The sequence below is a fragment of the Talpa europaea genome (genome assembly GCF_964194135.1).
Source record: "Talpa europaea genome assembly, chromosome: 3".
Classification (NCBI taxonomy): domain Eukaryota; kingdom Metazoa; phylum Chordata; class Mammalia; order Eulipotyphla; family Talpidae; genus Talpa; species Talpa europaea.
In genome coordinates, this window is record NC_140069.1 from 24,975,066 (window position 1) to 24,994,143 (window position 19,078).

Here is a 19,078-nt window from a genome sequence, read left to right on the forward strand (position 1 = left end):
CATAGTCACTTGTCCCAACATGAGCTTAGACATGAAAATCCAGTGACACTATGAAAAGGAATAAAATGCCAGGGATGTTTTGAATCATGACTTACGATCTAATACATTCTGAACTAAAATCTGTGTTATGTATGTAATATTGTGACTCACTGTTGGTTAAAGTTTCTCTCTATTTTTGTCCCATCGCATTTGCCCTGAGATAGCATGTGTTCTTCTTCCCCAAAAAGCAAGTTTTAGATAAATTGGAAGGTTTTCAAGGGAGAACAGCCAAAATAATTAGGAGCTGAAGGGATTGATTTATGAGCCAAGATCAGAAAAGGTAAATGTATTTTGTTTGGCTAACTGACAAATAAAAGTAGAGCAAAGACAATCAGCAAAAACAAAGAGAAAACAATTAGGTTTCATGTAGAAATATGAAAAAAATTCACCTACCTTCTTCTCTTCATTCCTCGAATGTTCGGTAAATCCTAATGAATGTTGATAAGTGAGTCTGGGGGTCCACTCCCATTGGGATTACAGACCTACAGCCGTGGCTCCTTAGACCCTGTGGAAAGAAGGAAACATTTCAGAGCTTGAGCTACTATTCAGGAATCTGAAATAATGTTGGGAGCCGGAGGGCTCTGGTGACCAAAGAGTCCTTAAGAGGCAAGAGGAGGGCCTCCCCTGGTGGCGCAGCGGTTGTGCTCTGGGTTGCCAGGCTGTCCGCAGCCTCTGCGGCGCCGGTTCGTTCCCCGGCCACCGGCGAGGGGCCCACAAAAAAAAAAAAAAAAAGAGGCAAGAGGAAGAAAAGGCTCCCAGAGGAGGCTGGGGCCCAGCAGAGCCCATGGGTGCTCCCCAGGGCTCAGGGGCTTTTCTGCGCCCCCTGTCGCAAGTGGCTAATGCCCAGGGCTTGGGAAAAGGTGGACACAGTGTCTCATCCTTTTGTCCTTACTGGCCCGAGCTCTCCTTACCCGCTCCCTGGAGCTTCTCTAAATTTATCCGCATTTTGAAGACTAGAGAGAAGGGAGTGTGAGAAGAAACATAACAAGAAGAAACAAAGAACCGTGGCTTCTCTTCTGCTCCTGGTTCATTCTAAGTGGTGTGTGTCCCCCCAGCACTGTATCTAGTTGCCCTACATGCTGCATGCGGCAGGTCTTTCATGTGGAAGAACGGGAAGACACGTTCTTTCGGCTTGATTTTCATACTTACCTGACAGGAGCGATACCAGGATCACAAGGGTGGTTTTCCCAGGGTGAGGCTTATCCACTGCACTCGGATGTGCTGACCCCTGTGATTTCTCCAAATGTGGGAAACTCAATTTGGGGGGGGGAGGGGGACTGCGTTCCTGTTCTCCCCTGGAAAAAGAAAAAAAATCGATTTTCTAGTTCAGTAGACATTTTATTTATTTATTTATTTATTAATAGAGGCATGTTTTATTTATTTGTTTGTTTGTTTATACAAGCACTGAGTACAGTCAGAAGCGCAGGAGGGTGAGAGAATTCACCAGAGTCAGAGCGGGGAGCAGAGCAGGCAGAAGGACCGAAGCACACTGCTGAGGGGAGCAGCGGGCGGCAGGAGAGGTCTGCGCGCCATGTGGGACCCTCCTCTGGTGGCCGGGGAGCAGCCGGGGATCGAACTGGCGCCGCAGAGGCCGCGGGCAGCTTCGCAACCCAGCGCTCAACCGCTGCGCCACCAGGGAGGCCTTCAGTAGATATTTTAAAAGTGCTTTTTTCTACCACTTTAATTAACAGTATTTACTAGTAGAAAAAAATGTCCCTCATCCCCAAGGGATGGCTGTGTTCAGTGTCACACTGGGAAGACACTTTAAGAAGAAGGTGAGAAGATTAAGGGAGGGAGAAGAAATGGAGGGGAGGAGAGAGGAGAGGAAGGGTTGGAGGCGGGAAGAGGGAGGGTAGAGGAGGATCTAGGGAGGAGGGAGAGAGCACGGGAGGGTGGAAGTTACGAGTCTTCCCTCAAATCCTTCGCCACGGCCCTAGTTACGAACCTAGTTATCGCTCTGCCTGTGTTTGTTTTCTGTACCCGGGTTGCCTGAGCACAGTAGTTAACAACATATTAACACCTTGTGATTGTAGTTTAAATAAAATCAACTTCAATAATTATTCAAAGACCCTTGACTAAGGAACTTAGTTTTTAAACTATTCATAATGTAATATAATCTAGTTCAATGTCAGGGTGCAAAAGAAATGGTCCCGCTCCCCTCTTAGTTCTCAGGCCAGGATGAATAATCAAAACAGCATCAGATGAGCAAGGGTTAGCAATGGAAACACAATCAATTTAATAACATACTTACAGAGAATATATGTGCCTGTAAGTTCTAGAGAATAATGGAGTGGACCAGGAATGTTAATCCTGCATTTAGGGACCTGGGGCATCAAGAAGGTGGGAGAAGGGGTTACTTTACATGACAGATTAGAAGTTCCCTCATACTTTGAGAGTAGAGATGAGATTCTTAGACATGGAGGTCGTGTTCACTGATAACCCTACAAGTGGATGAGACCCTTCATTCTCTAAGGTCATAAAAAAGGGAACAGTGATTGCTTCTCTGATTAGGAAAAGGGACCAAGCTTAGCATTCCAACTCTTCCCGGATTAGGGAAGGATCCAGGACTTAAGCCGGGAGAGAGGATTTTTCTAGCCATCAGGACCTTCATGGCTGGTACCATGGAACAATCCGCATTCATTCAGCACTGGTCATAGGCCTCCTGAGGCTCACAGGGCTTCCACTGACCTCAGTTTCTATGCCAAGGTGACAAGGGGCCTCCTCTGGACATACCTGAGAAAAACCTGTCTGACCTTTTTGGGGAGACTGCTCCCACACCAAGGAGAATATAAGAGTTGAGGCAGATTCAGGGAGCCTTATAGATCATGTAAAGAAAATTAAACTTCATTCCAGAGGCAGTGAGAAGCATTTGGTTCTAACATATAGAGTCAAGTGGTCACGTTTGCATTGTGTAGTGCCTTCTAGTACAATGAGGGGCTTGTGTTGGCAGGAGTGGGGTCAAAACTGGAGGCGTGAAGATCGAGGGGAAGGATGACAAGAGTCTAAACTAAGACGGGAGCAGAGGGAATGGAGTAGGGGGACAGAGAGGAAGTAAGGAAAGACTAAGGGGTCATCAGTTGCTGTGGGGAATAAAGGGACAGGAATCACGTGAGTCTGCCAGGATTCCTGGATCCCAGGGCACTAGAAACACAACCACCAAGACCCACTCTCAGGGATTGGGATTTCAAAATAAATGAAGAGCATTTTCTTAAGGTGCAAATGTTTTGAATTTTCCCTACTTTTCCATTTTGGTTTCTCTTTGTAACCATTTTCTTTTCATCAGACAGGCATTCTTTTTATAGAAGCAGTTCTAGAAGCTTTAAGACCCCAAGTTTAATTTCAGGAAAGTCTATTTATGCTTCCCTTTAAATGGGCAGCATCTTTGTGGTTTCCTGGACATGCCAGGTTTACCTACGTGCTTGCCAGTGTGTGTTATTCAAGGAGATAAATGACCTACTAGGAAATGGATGACTGAACCTGTTGAAACCGTCTTATGATTCCAGGCTGCCCTGGCAGGAGGCACCACCATGATCATTGACTTCGCCATTCCTCAGAAAGGCGGCTCCCTCATCAAGGCCTTCGACACCTGGAGGGGCTGGGCTGACCCCAAAGTCTGTTGTGACTATAGCCTCCACGTGGCCGTGACATGGTGGAGTGACCAGGTGAGCTACCTGCTCCCATCTCTTCATTTAGTCCCTGTGCCCTTGCTCTGTACTAGATCCAAAAAAAGGATAATACCAACACCTAAGACACTGGTAACTTCCTGGATGACTGGAAGTCAGAGTCCTGGATGCTTCCTGGATGACTGGAAGTCAGAGTCAAAATTCCCTCCTGACATTTCATTGCATATTCTCTTGTACCTTTTGAATTTTGAATCCTGTGAAATATTATCCTTTTTTAAAAAGATTTATTTTATTTATTTATACAAGAACCAGGGTACAGGCCAGATGCACAGGAGGGTGAGAGGATTCACCAGAGACAGAGCGGGGAACAGAACAGGCAGACTGATTGTAAGGGTCAGGAAGATACTGAGCAGGTTTTCTGATCCAGCAGACAGGGTAAAGAAGGAGTCCTAGAGAGTCCTTGGTGGCTTTTGCAGGCTTTTATTGGGATTTACCGGGTATATGGCAGGTAGGGGTGCCAGGGCAGGTAGGCTGCCAGCCTCCCAGCCCCCCAGAAAGTCTTTACTCTTCCTGGGCTCTCCGACTTTCTCACATGTTCTCTGTGCTTCTCTGCTCCTCTGCTCTCCTGCTTCTGCTGGCGTCCCCATGATGCCGCCCTTAAAAGTCCAGTCTTAGCCCAGGTGAATCCCATCTACCTATGCCCACACCCTACTGCAGGTGCCCGCCATCAGGCATGCATTCAGGACCGCAAGGATCCATCATCTATCCTGATGGCGGGAGGGCAAAAAAGCCCGATACTTTTTACCTTACCCTACACCGACGAAATACACTGCTGAGGGGAGCAGCGGGCGTGACAGGAGAGATCTGCCACACCATGTGGAACCCTCGCTGCTGGCCAGGAATGAACCGGCGCTGCAGAGGCTGCGGGCAGCTTCACAGAGCAGCACTCAGCCGCCTGCACCACCAGGGGAGGCCCGAAATATTACCCATTTTAAAAACAAAAATTAAAGCATATAAAGACGATAGGATAAATCCTTCATACTCAATCTCAATAGTGTTCACTGCTATTTAATTCATGAATTGTAAATATTTTAAATGTAATTTTAAACAGTACTGTTCTCTCTCTACTTCAACGTCAGCAAACTGTTTTAGACAGTATTTTTCCACATGTTAGCATTTCAATTCAAAACGTTCAATATGTGCTGCAAGACAAAGGAAGGGACAGATTGGGAAGGTTTTCAAGGCCTTGTCCCAGCTACGTGTGCCCCTCCTGGACCTGGTGGGGTCATTTCGTAAAAGACCTAAAACTAATTTTCTGCTATAGTAGAAATGATAACCTGGTTTGGGTAGAAAAGACAATTTTGACAGATGTTACGGTATGTTCATCTCTCCCTGTAAAAATGTACCTGTAACATGGGAGCAATTTTTACTCGTGATTTCAGTCAACATGTTTCCACACTGGACTTAATTCAGGAAGATTTGTTTGAAGTGACTGTGTAACGTTATGTTTGCACACACCCCCCCCCACCAAAGTTGGGTTTTATAAGCCGAGTGAATATACAACAAGAAATAAATCTTTAACAGGTATTTCAGCAAACATAATAGCAAGGTTTATAGTCCACAGGTAAAGTTAATTTTTCTCTAAAAATGCCATAAGAACTGATGCATCTGATCTCTTCTTGCTTTTAGGGCTTTTTTTCCTCCTTTGCTCTTCTCCTGTCTCTCTTATTTTATTAAGATAAATTAAAGATGATGATAATTGCTGTTACCAGCGCCACTCACACTTTAATAAACAATGAGTAAATCCGATGAATGTTAAAACGCAGACTATGGCTGCAGTAACAAAGGACCACCTTCAGGGTTGCTTAAACAACAGAATTTATTTTCTCATCATCTTGGTTAGAAGTCCAAGATCAAGGTTTTGGCAGAGTTGGTTTCTTCTGAGTGCCAGGAGGGTGAATCGGCTGCATGCTTCTCAGTAGAGAAGGTTTTGGTAGTCTTCTGACCATCTTTGGTGTTTCCTGATTTATCAAATCATCACCAGAATCTTCACCTGGTGCTCACGTGGTGCATATCTCTCTAAATTTCCCCTCTTCAGAAAGACAGCAATCAGGGCCCACTCCATGACCTCATCTTAGTTAATTACATCCAGGATAACCCTGTTTCCAAAAGGTCACATTCTGAGTTACTGGGGGTTAGGACTTTAACATACGAATTTGTGGTGGTGGTGGTGAGGAATACAAATAAGCCCATGACAATAGGTCTAGGGTAGTGTAGGGTAAATAATTGTCAGGCTTTTCTGTTCTCCCACCATTAGAATTGATGATGGATCCCTGCAGTCCTGAATGCATGCCTGATGGCGGGCACCTGGAGTAGGGTGTGGGCAAGCATAGGTGGGTGCACCTGGGCTGAGAGACTGGGCTTATGAGGGCGTCACGGGGACGCCAGCAGAGACCAGAAGGAGAACAAGCCAGAGACGGAAGAGAACCAGCAGAGAAGCAGAGGCCACGAGAGAACACCCGAGAGCCCAGAAAGAGTGAAGATTCCCTGGGGGCTAGGAGGCCTACTAGCCTCCCGGCCCCCACACACACACACCCCTGCCTGCCGTGTACCTGGTAAAATCCCAATAAAAGCCTGTAAAGCCACCAAGGGCTCCAGGACTCCTCCTTCACCCATCTGCCCAATTATAGAGTCCTGCTCTGTGCCATCCTGCTGCTACAGCCCCCTAGGGAAAACTATGGAAAAACTAGTGTGGGATTAATCAGCAATGGAAATGGGGAGCTCAATATGTAATACTGTTTTTTTGTTCTGCAGACCTACTCTGTGCATCTATCATCTCAGATCTTTGCTGACTCAATAGAAAACATGACATTGTGTTATTTTGCACTTTTTAATTAGTAGGAAGATTAACTTTTTTTTCATGTTTAATAGTCATTTATAGTTCCCATTGAAATATTGGTAATGTTTCACCTGGAATATTAGGTTTCCTTATTAAGGTGAAAGAGATTTTATGAACTAAAAGCAATAGTTTTATACCTGTTACATATTTTTATTTCTTTATATTTTTGCCTTTTAGTATATGCCTTTGTGTGTTTTAACCTATAGAAGTTCTGACAGTTTGATTTAGTCATATCTTCTGATTTTTCCTTTGAAATTTTAGCTCTTGTTGAGAATTGAATTGGACATACAGGGGCCATTATTAAGATAGTTTTGATCTGAGCTTTCCCCTTGCCTTTGGCAATCTGAAGGCCCTGAGGATTTTGATAGGTGCAGGGGTCTCTCCCCTCCTAGGAGATGCCAATTGGGTCAATTTGCATCATGTGTTTTGCCTAAGAAGTCATCCTTAAAGTCTGATCCTTATCTCTCATTAGCCTCGATTGCTTCTAGAGACATTGCTTCTGTTGCTACCAAATGGCTTTTTTTCCATTCTCAAGAATAATTTCCTCATGGCAGTAGATAGATGCTGAGAATTTTATACCCAAGTATAGAAATTAAATACTTAGAGAAAACTATTGCACAATTTAAAAGTTATAGCAGCAGCAACTCATCAAATGAAATGAGGTCTAATCTGGGAGAAAGATCAAGTTCTTAATTGCATTTCTTGGGAATTAGATTGTTGTCTGTAAAGGCAAGAACGGTCACAGTGCAGGTTTTCTGATCCCATGCAGACCGGGTAAAGGAGGAGTCAGAGTCCTCAGTGGTTTTGCAGGTTTTTTATTTGGGGTTCACCAGGCATATGGCAGGCAGGGGTGCTGGGGGGCCGGGAGGCTGGCAGGCCTCCCAGCCCCCAGCAAGTCCTCACTCTATCTGGGCTCTCTAGTGTTCGTTCTGCTGCTTCTCGGCTTCTCTTTCGGCTTCGGCTTTGGTTTCGGCTGCTGCTGCTGCTGCTGGCGTCCCCCCCTGACGCCGCCCTTAAAAGCACAGTCTTAGCTCAGCTGAATCCCATCTACCTATGCCCACACCCTATTCCAGGTGCCCGCCATCAGGCATGCATTCAGGACAAGGATCCATCATCTCTCCTGATGGCGGAAGGGCAGAAAAGCCTGACATTCTCTTTACCCTACATTGTCTTTTACTTTATTCTCTTCTAAATACAACATTTTGGAGAATCTTGAAATTACCATTTAAAGAGTGATATTTTGTTGTTGTTGTTCTCTTGTAGGTTAAAGAAGAAATGAAAATCCTTACCCAAGATAAAGGTGTAAACTCTTTCAAAATGTTTATGGCCTATAAAGATGTGTACATGATAGGGGACCAGGAGCTGTATGCGGCCTTCTCTCAGTGCAAAGAGATTGGAGCGATCGCTCAGGTCCACGCAGAAAACGGAGACCTAATTGTAGAGGTAAGCATGGGCATTCCAAAGCTCCTACAGAAATGAAAACAGCCATCACTTAAGAGATGGTCCATCACTTAAGAGTTTACCTGTCAGTCCTAGCAGGCAAACTCACTAATTGCATTGGAATAAACACATTTTCTGTGGCCTGGCGTGGAAACACTTGACTCGATTTACTTAAGTCCCTGTTCTAGTTTCATCTGGGCAGTATTTGCATTGGAATAAGGATTTCCTGTTTTCAAACCAGCTATTAGATCTCAATCATGTATTATTATAAAATGCAAATACTTTGTATATCCCAGTGCTGTTTTTTGGTAGCTCAGGCTGCTGGTTCAGAATACCAACATGCGAACAGCAGCATAATTGATGTCATCAGCATCGTGTTGGGAAGCTGTTCACAGCCCCACTCTTTTCAGAAACCAGGTATTAAAAAGTGCTCTGGAGGAATCTGGATGATATTTATCTCTCATGTTAGTTTCATTATAGGTGCCTGAAGGGTATACCATCTGCAAGATTTAAAGAGCTGTCTCTTACCCTTTTTATTAGCTGATGTTTTCTCTCCCTAGGCTCAGTTCCCATTAAAGGCAGTGAGATTGAGGCTCAGTGGCCAAGAGGCAGAGGGGATAATGAGAAGAGAGATGAGCTGTAAACCCAAACAGACCAGAGTTTAAAATTGAGTCTTCCACTTCCTCGCTGGGTGACAAGTCATTTTTCCAGTCTGAGTCTTGACTTCCTTTTCTTTTCATAAGGAAGAAATAAAACTTTAGAGAGGGGACATAGCTGGTCCAATATCAGTTGGAGGGCTGGGAGAGGAGACATGAAAACTGTGATTCAGTGAAATATGAAGCTCATTACATGATTTAATATAATAATTTCAGCAAGATTCTAATGTTGGGGATTAGAATCCTTTCTATAAAACTGTTCTGGGGGCCTCCCCGGTGGCGCAGCGGTTGAGTGCTGGGTTGCGAAGCTGCCTGAGGCCTCTGCATCGCTGGTTCGATCCCCGGCTGCTCCCCGGCCACCAGAGGAGGGTCCCACATGGCGCGCAGACCTCTCCTGCCGCCCACTGCTCCCCTCAGCAGTGTACTTCAGTCCTTCTGCCTGTTCTGCTCCCTGCTCTGGTGAATTCTCTCACCCTCCCATGCTTCTGACTGTACCCAGTGCATGTATAAACAAAACAAACAAATAAATAAATAAAACATGCCTCTATAAAAAAATAAATAAAACTGTTCTGAACCAATCATGACTCTTCAACACATACTGCTTTTTAAAGAATGTGATTACAACTAACCTCATCATTTTGATCTTTTCAATCAAAATAATTCAATTATATGGTTTAACTTATAAAAATTAGAAGTTTATAATTTATAGATAAATTATACAATTGTATATAAATTATATAATTGTATATAAATTATATAATTTAATATATATGGAAAACTGACATACAATATTGTATTCATGCATACAAGATCTGGGGTACAGGCTAGAGATGCAGGGGGTGAGAAGATTCACCAGAGTCAGAGTGGGGAGCAGAACAGGCAGGCAGACTGAAATACACTGCTGAGGGGAGCAGTGCCATGTGGGTTGCTCCCTGGTAGGCAGGGGATTGAACTCTTGCTACAGAGGCTGCAGATTGCTTCATAGTGCAGTGCTTAATTCCTTGCGCCACCAGGAGGCCTGAAATAGTTACTTTTAATCAAATACACATACTGTGTTTGAGCACGTGCGCACGCACGCGCACGCGCTCTCTCTCTCTCTCTCTCTCATTCTCTCTCTCTCTCTCTTTCACCTAAGAGATCTATGGCAGTGTATTTATTATACTTCACAATAAAATATATGATTCTGACTTTTGTTGCATGGAAATAGTCCATCTTCAAAAATTAAAAATTAATTTACAAATAATTTAAAAGAAAATTTAAATGCCCACACTTCCATTTAATAGCTCAAACTGTAACTTGCATTCTAAAACCTTCCCTAAGCTTTTACACAGCTCCTCATGGAATTCTATCCAAATTCAAAATAAATACCCAGGATCGAGTAAGTGCTTCCTGACAACTGTCAAAATTGCAGTTTGCTGCTGGGTTTCGATGGACCGTGGTTACCATTAGTAACGATGACCATCGTCAGCATTAGTAAAGCTTCCTTAATTAAGTGGGTGTTTCTGTTGCTGTTTTTAGGGAACAAAGAAGATGTTGGCATTGGGAATAACAGGCCCCGAGGGCCATGAGATGTGCCGCCCAGAAGCCGTGGAGGCAGAGGCCACGCAGAGAGCTGTCACCATAGCCAGTGCTGCCAACTGCCCACTCTACGTTGTGCATGTGATGAGCAAGTCAGCTGCCAAGGTGGTTGCAGATGCAAGGAGAGATGGTAATTCCTGAATGCTACACTCACTTTTAAGTCAGAATGAGCTAAAGAGTAAGGTAAAATTGATGCAGCCTCTGCTTGGGCTTGTAAGAATCTAGTTGCCTATGAATTTCTACAGCTTTTCTTACTTCCCTTTTATTAGCTTTCTGTTTCATTCTATCTCTTTACATGTTTATTTTTGCCCTCCTTTTCATGTTCATGCCTGCTTCTCTCCTTTCAGCTTGCTTCTTTCACATCCTTAGAACATTTCCTTGCTGCTAGTAGTCCCCACCCTTAACATCAGGGCGGCCCACCTTTTAATCTGATGGTTAAATGCAAACTCTCCCGTGAGCTTCAAAGAATTTTCTCTGGATTTTAGGGATAATCTCTATAATTCTCACCACACGTGAGTCAGGGTGGCGCAGGTACATAATAGGTGCTTAACGAATTTCTTTAGAATTGAATTGATCTATCTGACTACAACTTGGGTGTTGGAGTAATTGAAGTAATTGTCCAAACAGTATTTTATGACAATTATGTTCATATTTGGAAAGGTTTTTTTAATCCCAAATTGTCTTACTACCAACCATTTCTGATTAATTTTCCTCAGCTAGAACAGAATTTCGGTCTAGAAAGAGGCAGTATTTCAAAAGGGAAATACTGCAGTTTTAAAGTTGTAGTATTTGTTTCTGGCCACTAGATGTCTCTGTTGTCAACCCTATGGAATCAGTTATTCTATTATTTGCTTTATAATTCATGCATCATGCCGTATAGCCTGTCAGTCAGGTCCATAATGTCAGAATATGATTTTAGAAACCACAAAATCAGCAGAAATGGCCCATCATTACCCAGCAGCAAACTACAATTTTGACAGTTCTGTCAGGAAGCGGTTACTCGATCTTGGGTATTTATTTTGAATTTGGATAGAATTCCATGAGGAGCTGTGTAAAAGCTTAGGGAAGGTTTTAGAATGCAAGTTACAGTTTGAGCTATTAAATGGAAGTGTGGGCATTTAAATTTTCTTTTAAATTATTTGTAAATTAATTTTTAATTTTTGAAGATGGACTATTTCCATGCAACAAGTCAAAATTATATATAAAAAATATATTGTCTGAAAAGTCTTACCTCATTCTCTAGTTCCTTTATTCCACTCTCTATAGGTAATTTTTGTATCACTGTATTTCTGTCCTACATCTACAGTGTTTATCTTTACAAAACAAGAAGGCTGTATGTTATGCCCTCTCTTTCATACACAAAAGATAAAATACTATAGGTAAGCTTCTATATCATGCCTTTTCTTTTTCCTACATGAAAATATGTTCCAAAGGTCAGCTTCTATCGGTATAGAGTTTCCTTGTTCTTTTTTACAGGTGCAGAACATACCACTCTATTCAACTGGCCCCCTACTGATGGACTTTTGGGTTGTTTCCAGTATATTCTTTTTTGTACCTCTCAGGTGCAGTCCCTGTAAAATTCCCACCACCAGTTCACCTGTGCACCATCACCATAGTCCCTTGCGCTCTTCCCTCTGATTTTGATCCCTCTCCCTACTCCTCCCCCGCAGATGTCTCTGATTCATAGTTGCCTGTTAATTTTAATTTTTTAATTTATTATAATTATTTTTTCCTGATCCTTTATTTGGTTTCCCTACATTCCTCATATAAGTGAGGAATTTTTCTTTTTCCAATCTTCATAACAAATGAAACCACAGTGATGACCTGATGCCTATGCTAGTTCCTATATGGAAGGTGCATTAGTTTTCTGTTGCTGCTCTAATAAATTACCACAAAGTTAGTCATTTAAAACAGTACCAATTTATTATCTTACAGATCTGGAGGTTAGAAGTCTGAAATGGGTCTTAAGCTGGTTTCAAACCAAGGTGCTGGCAGGACTATGTTCCTTCCTGAGGCTGCAAAAGAGAACCCCCTTCCTTTTGCCTTTTCAGCCCCCAGAAACTACCCACATTCTTTGACTCATGTCCCCTTTCTCTACCTTCGAAGTCACCAATGGTGGCAGAGAGAATTGTATTATTCTGACCTTCCCTTCTGCCTCTCACTTCTGGACCCTTGAGTCACATTGAGTTTATCTGATTGATCCATGTTAATGCCTCTAACTCAAGGTCCTTAATTTCATCATATCGGTGTGATCTCTTTTGCCAGGTAGGGTGACATATTCAGTTAGGGGGAGTAAGGCATGGGCAGCTTTCAGACACCGTTATTCTTCTGCAGGATATTCACAGAACAGAAGACCCTAGATATGGGATTGCTGGGTCAGAGTAAATGCATGTATCCTTTTTGGATATTGCTAAATTCCTTTCTAAAGGGACTGTAAATATGGAATGTTAAATGTTTAAATGTCACCCCAAATGTTCTAGTTGAGTCAGACTTATTATAATAGTACTTGTGAAAATACTCTAATGCATGAGTGTCAAAGAGGCAGCAAACTTCTGGAATAAATTAGCATGAGCAATTTCCCACCCCAACATTTGATTCCTCTCATGTGACCCAGTAGAAACATGGTGAAGGAGTCAGCAAATCCAAGGGCAGATCCCTGGGGAGGATGGAGCAAGGAGGGCTGGTGGAGGATACTGACATTTTACAGAAAATTCCACTACCCTTAATGCACTCATTTATTACCTAACTTAATTTCTGAACATAAAAGAAAAATACAAATCTATTCACTGTTAGATGATTTAAATAAGAAGCAATTCAGTCCTCCAGATCTATAATATGAATGCTTCCTATCTGTAAATGCCTCAGCCAGCTCATTTTATCCCTAGGACTCTGCCACTCAGTGTGGTCCCTAGAATGCAGCATGAACATCCACTGAGAGCTTGTTAGAAATGCAGAGCCTTGGATCCCATCCCAGATGTACTGAATAGAATGTGCATAAAGTTCCAGGTGATTCATATGCATATTAAAGTTTGAGAATCGCAGCTCCATGAGACACAAAAGGTATCTTATTGTTAATTGTCTCTATTGTAGTAGCTTAGAAATACAATGCTATTACGTTTGATTTTACAGTTGAGCTGCCAACTACATACCCAAAAGAGAGCAACATGAGGGTTAATGATTATAACAATGAACATTGTTTGTTGAGTGCTTAATATGTACCTGGCTCATCTTTTAATATATCTTATCTCATTTCAGGTTTCAGTATATATTATCTCATCAATGTATTGTAATATACATTATCTTTTTAAATTGTCATAACAATATTTCAAGCCAAATTTTATCGCTGTTTTGTGACTAATGAAATTGAGGCTTGAGAAAGTTTGGTAAATTAAGCCCAAGACATTCTACTAATGCTAAACCTGGAATTCAAGCTCAGGTCCAGATGGTCAACAAAGCCCTATTTTTGCCCATTACTCTCTACTCCATTCAAAAAATCAGCTTGAGGAAGTAGGGGATGATGGTATCAAACTTATACTTAATTGGGGTTTTTTTTTAGCCTTCCATTTAAGACACTGATATAAAACTTTATCAACATGTTATTTTTTTTTATCATTTTTAAAAGGAACACATGTCAGGAATGGAAGTGATAAAGAATGTATTAAATGAAAGTAGATATCTTCTAATTCCCTCTGCTCAGTCTTTGGAACCATCCATTTTTAGCCATATCTAGCTTTTAGTTTGGTGATTGCCTCAAAATTCTCAACCATTAGTTTATAGGTAGTGACTTAAAATTTTTGAGAGTAGATCTCAATTCCCCAACTATGATAATAGATATATTAGCTCATGTAAATCTTACCTCTCACCTCCTCAGTCTCGTGAATGGTAACTGTCACCTTGAATAATGTACTTTGGTTTGTATGGTTCATACTATTATTTTTAGTGGTATCTCTTCATTCTCTACTAGGTCAAAAAGGAATTTAGAGATCCTGCATTATCTTCTTTGACTTCTCCTGACTTCTGTCAACTATATTATCTTTATGCCAACAGGGATAATGCATTTACAGTTGACTCTGTAACTATAGGTAGGTCTTCCATGCTTAGTCTATAGATTAAGTCTAAAGTTTAGAACTGTTACAACATTAGACTGTGGAAGTATTCTATGTAGAAACAAATAGTGAGAAGGGAGCCCTGGAATAATTCATATTATAATTTGCACCAATGTGAGCACAAGCTCACATTTTTTTTTTTTAAGATTTGTTTATTTATTTATTTATACAAGCACTGGGTACAGTCAGAAGCACGGGAGGGTGAGAGAATTCACCAGAGCCAGAGGGGAGAGCAGAGCAGGCAGGCTGACAAAGTACACTGCTGATGGGAGCAGCGGGTGGCAGGAGAGGTCTGCGCGCCATGTGGGACCCTCGCCCGGTGGCCAGGGATCAAACCGGTGCTGCAGAGGCTGCAGGCAGCTTCGCACCCCAGCACTCCACCGCTGCGCCATCGGGGAGGCCCCACAAGCTCATATTATTAAAATTAACTCTTGGAGGAGCAATTGCCAAGTGTCAAGGTCAAGTAGGTTTCCTTGCCTGTACTCCAGTAAGCATCTCTGCAGACCTTGTTTTAATTTGCTACCTATTTAGACCATTATTGCCTTGTAAAGTTTTTTGTTTTTCCTGGAACTTTTCCAATGAGCTCTTTTAAAAATAGGTTCAGCAAAGAAACATGTGCCTTCATTACCATATCATGACGATTTCCCAGCTCTTCATTACATCTATTGAATAGAATCAGGTCCCTGTAAGAATTTCTTGCAGGGATTCTTTTGAGAAGGAGAAACTTCTGATTTTGTTTTATTTTTGGTAATTGCTCTTCAGGGATGCTGTGAGATGCTACCCCACCATATCTTTTCACAGCACCCTAACTTGGATGCTCTGTAGCTTGGTTTCCCTATCTACCCCTTTTTGAATTATCTACAATATTCCCAGGTAATTTTTTTTTTTTAAGGAAATATTCTGATTCCTTGACCTCAGACTTGTTTGGAGACCTGAATAGGCATAGATTTCTAGGTTCAGAGTCATTTCCTCTGGATTTAAGGGTGCCATTTCATTCTCTTCTGGCATCCAGTGCTACTGCTGAGCAGACAAATGCCAACAACATTCTTATCCTTTTGTCACTAACTTTTTTCACCAACTGGAAGATATTTGTATTTCCCCTTCATTTTTGAAGTCTGCAAATTTCATTAAGATTATATTTAGCAGTAGGCCTTTAAACAATTCAACTTTGTCATCAGAGGCCTATTTCAATCTGAAGATTCAACTTTGACTCTGAAAAATGTTTTCTGTTATTTCCTTCATATTAACCTTCTTGTTCCTTCCTTCTCCTGAAACTCCCCCATCATAGCTGTTGAATTAATCCTTTATGTCCTTTAACTATTTTTATCTTTTAAAAAACCATGATGCTACTCCATTCTCTGGAATTGGCCCACAAAAGGCCAATTTATTAATGTTTACATTCCCTTGTTTTTTCATTCTAATAATGGTTCTTGAGAAGCAAGTGTCTTTGCCTAAATTTAAACATGGAAACTTTAAATTACAAAGCTTGAGTAATTGATAATTCCCCAATTAATGTAAAGGCTAAGGAAATTTCGGGTACCTCCAGACCTTCCAATTCAGTGGTCCTTCCCTTTCCTATTTTCATTGCATTTTGTTTTTTAATCATATTAATAAATATAGTAGTAATGTGATTTGGCACAGAAAAAGCACTTTAAATTTAGCTCTACATTTTAGGAAGTAGTTTCATTTACTTCTCCTGAATTTTGAGTACATTTTTGTTTGGATAAATCATATATTTATTTCCAAGAAAACCTTTTTAGTGTGCAAGAAGAGTAGACCAAATCAAGTTTACCCAAGTATGATGAACTGAAGCTTGGTAACCAGCACTGTTACTAAGGAAGCAGTCACGTGTGCCTGAGTCATGGTGGAGCTGAATCTCAGGTTTTCTTTTTTCTTTTGTGTGTACCAGCATCTGAACACCTCCTTGTCCTTCAAATTTAGAACAAGATGATTTATCTTATAAGCAATTGCTAAGATGTTGAAAACTGGCCATTTAAAAACAGATTTTAAAATAGAATTATGTAACCATAAGGAAACTGGTATTTGTGAATTATATTAGTTTGCTACGGCTTCTGTGAAAGGGTAGCACAGACCGGGTGGCTTAAACAACAGAAATGTATGTTCCACAATTCTGGAAGATAAAAGCACGAGACCGGGGTGCCAGCAGGTCTGCTTCCTCTGAGACCTCTGTGGGAAAAGTGTTCCAGGCCACTCTCTGGCTTAAGTCCCTGCTCACATTTCCTCTTCTTACAAAGAACCCAGTCACATTGGATTAGTGCTCACCCTAACGACCTTCTTTTAATTTGATTACATCTATGAACCACCCTATCTCCAAATACAGTCAAATTCTGATACCCTGGGGGTTGGGGCTTTTGCATTGGAAGTTTATCGGGAGACAGGATTCTGCATATAGTACAAGGTGACACCAGGATCCCAAGAAGATGGAAAGTAATTCTATGTGCATTCTTTTATTTGGTCCTCACAAAACTGCCGTGAGAGGGATATTGTGACTCATTTCATAGGTGAAAAAAACAGAGAGCAATGAGCCATCTTGCATAAAGTCAATGATGAAAACAAATGTATCAGGATTTGAACTTAAATCTGTGATCTACTCTCTTCTTTGCTGCTACTATGTATTTTATCAATTATTCCTTTGAAAGTGTAATATTTTGAATCAACACAGTACTCAGGAAGTTTCCACTGTCTCTTTTTGGTTAGGAAAAAAGACTTTTATAAATGTGTTTGGTAGCCAATGCTTCCACTTCTGGGCACCTATGCCAGTTTCTCTGCATCTTTCAACCTTCTCCACAGATTCCATGACTTGATTAAGTGCTTTTCCCAGATCCAGACACAATTGACATCTCTGTCACCTTCATCTAATAAACAAGTTGTCTGTCTTGTCATTGGGGGGAGGGAGTGAGGAGGGGGAGTTTGGATTAGTTGAGGGGCTTTATTATTTGGAAATGTTTAGAATCTCTCAGAGGACAAATCTTTAAGAGGGAGATTGTATCATAAGTACAGAGTCTCTTTTTGTTTTGGAGCCAAATGCTGGAGAAAGAAAGCGAAACATGTATGGGTAGACAGGGTACAACATAATGTGAAACTTGCTGAGACAGTGGGAGGAGATTAATGATGAAGATGTACTATCTCCCAAGAGTTGTTGAAACCATCTGGTCTCAAATGTAATCAGGAGAGTACCAGATGAGGACAGATATAGCCCTTTTCATTACCAACCTGCTAACTGTAGTAAATGAAACCAGTAAGTGAAATTGGAAAATTGCTCAGCCACATCCACAAATAGCTGTGGTTGACTTAGGCATTTAAAAATACAAGCTCTTTACCAAGAAATGAAAAATGACACTTCCCCGAGTAACAAAGTACATGCAACATGATATCAAAAAACTAGGATTCTGATTCTGGTGTAACATTTAGTTACCTGTGTATCTTAGGTAAATGAGTTAGTCTCATTTGTCAAGCCAGTATCTTTATCTGTCAAGCCAGTATAAGGATTGCTGTGAAGATCAAATGAGATAAATGGACTTTGCAAACTATAGAAAGGTATTCCTGATAGCTATTTTTTATTACTACTTTAATTTTAGCCCAAATCTTACAAAATTCACAATTATGCTGAGTTCGAATAATGGATTTTCCCTGTTTTCCTTCCTCTTTGGACTTCTCATGCTTTTAAGTGCCTTGAAAATGCCTTAGAGCCATTGTGAAAGAGGGGAGGTGGTGTTAGGAACTTTTACTTCTTCATTTAAAAATGTTTTGATATCTACATAAGTTTAATCGGGAGATGGTGGAAAGCAGTCTAGTCAACAAAGAGTTTATTGTAGATACCAGAAACGTGCCCTGTCACATTGTAAAAAAGCTAAGCTTTTCCAAGGAAATTACCTGTCATCTGGTTTCAAAACATTCCTGGCAGACTCCTGGTACATGCTGACATTTTTAATTTTTCCTGAGAGCTATTAAAATTTAAAAACTTTTGCAACTGAATTCCCATATCACCTTGATGGGCCAAGTAATTGAATAGAACTTGTGATAAAGATCTTTCCTTTATGATGACGCACCAGAGAAAATCCTGAGTTGGCAACTTGTAAAGTGATTGCTGATCAAGTCTCTGAGTTTCTTGTTGTCGAAGCATCTGTGAGAAGTTCTCTTGGAGTAGAAAGGTCTCTTCGTACCTGCAAATAAAACACCATGTCCATCCTGTTATTTCTTCAGTAAATGGTACATTACCTCTTAGTTCACGTTATAAATGACCTGTTCTACATAATAGAGATATTAAAGGTATTTTGCCTTTACTAAAGGTAGCATCACCTTTACAGGCTGAGGAAAGGAAGAAACAGAAGGGGGGCAGAATTCAACTATCCTGTGTGCATCGTGAAAGGGAAGGAGCTTAGTAGTGGCTAAGTCAGGGATAACCTTTATTGACCACCCTCTGAGATGTGGTTGCTTTAGAAGCAAAGTTTCTCCAATAAGCTTTGCTTTCATGCTTTTCAAATTTCTTAGGCTAGCTAGAGGAAGGTGCTTTGTTTGGGGGAGAAATGATCTGTGAGATAATAGGGTGCTACATTCCAATTCAATATGACTCAGGCAGCTGGAGGCCATCCCCTGTGTTCTCTGAGGAAATCAGTTTAATTTCAGTTATGTATCAGGATTTTAACTAAAATCTGGTATCTCATTAACCAGAATGAACTAATTTGGTATTCCAGCATCTTCTACTTACACCCTCCT

At 41.3% G+C, this 19,078-nt stretch overlaps 1 protein-coding gene across 1 annotated transcript in view; it reads left to right on the forward strand.

Moving 5' to 3' along the window:
• Positions 1–19,078, forward strand: part of DPYS (dihydropyrimidinase) — a gene marked incomplete at both ends in the record, with an annotated part of 72,758 nt that overhangs the window by 5,936 nt on the left and 47,744 nt on the right. Inside the window, 3 exons of the mRNA XM_084229762.1 lie at positions 3,543–3,701; positions 7,825–8,004; positions 10,176–10,365. Coding sequence (XP_084085888.1) covers positions 3,543–3,701; positions 7,825–8,004; positions 10,176–10,365 — 529 coding nt within the window. The remainder of the gene's footprint in view (positions 1–3,542; positions 3,702–7,824; positions 8,005–10,175; positions 10,366–19,078) is intronic.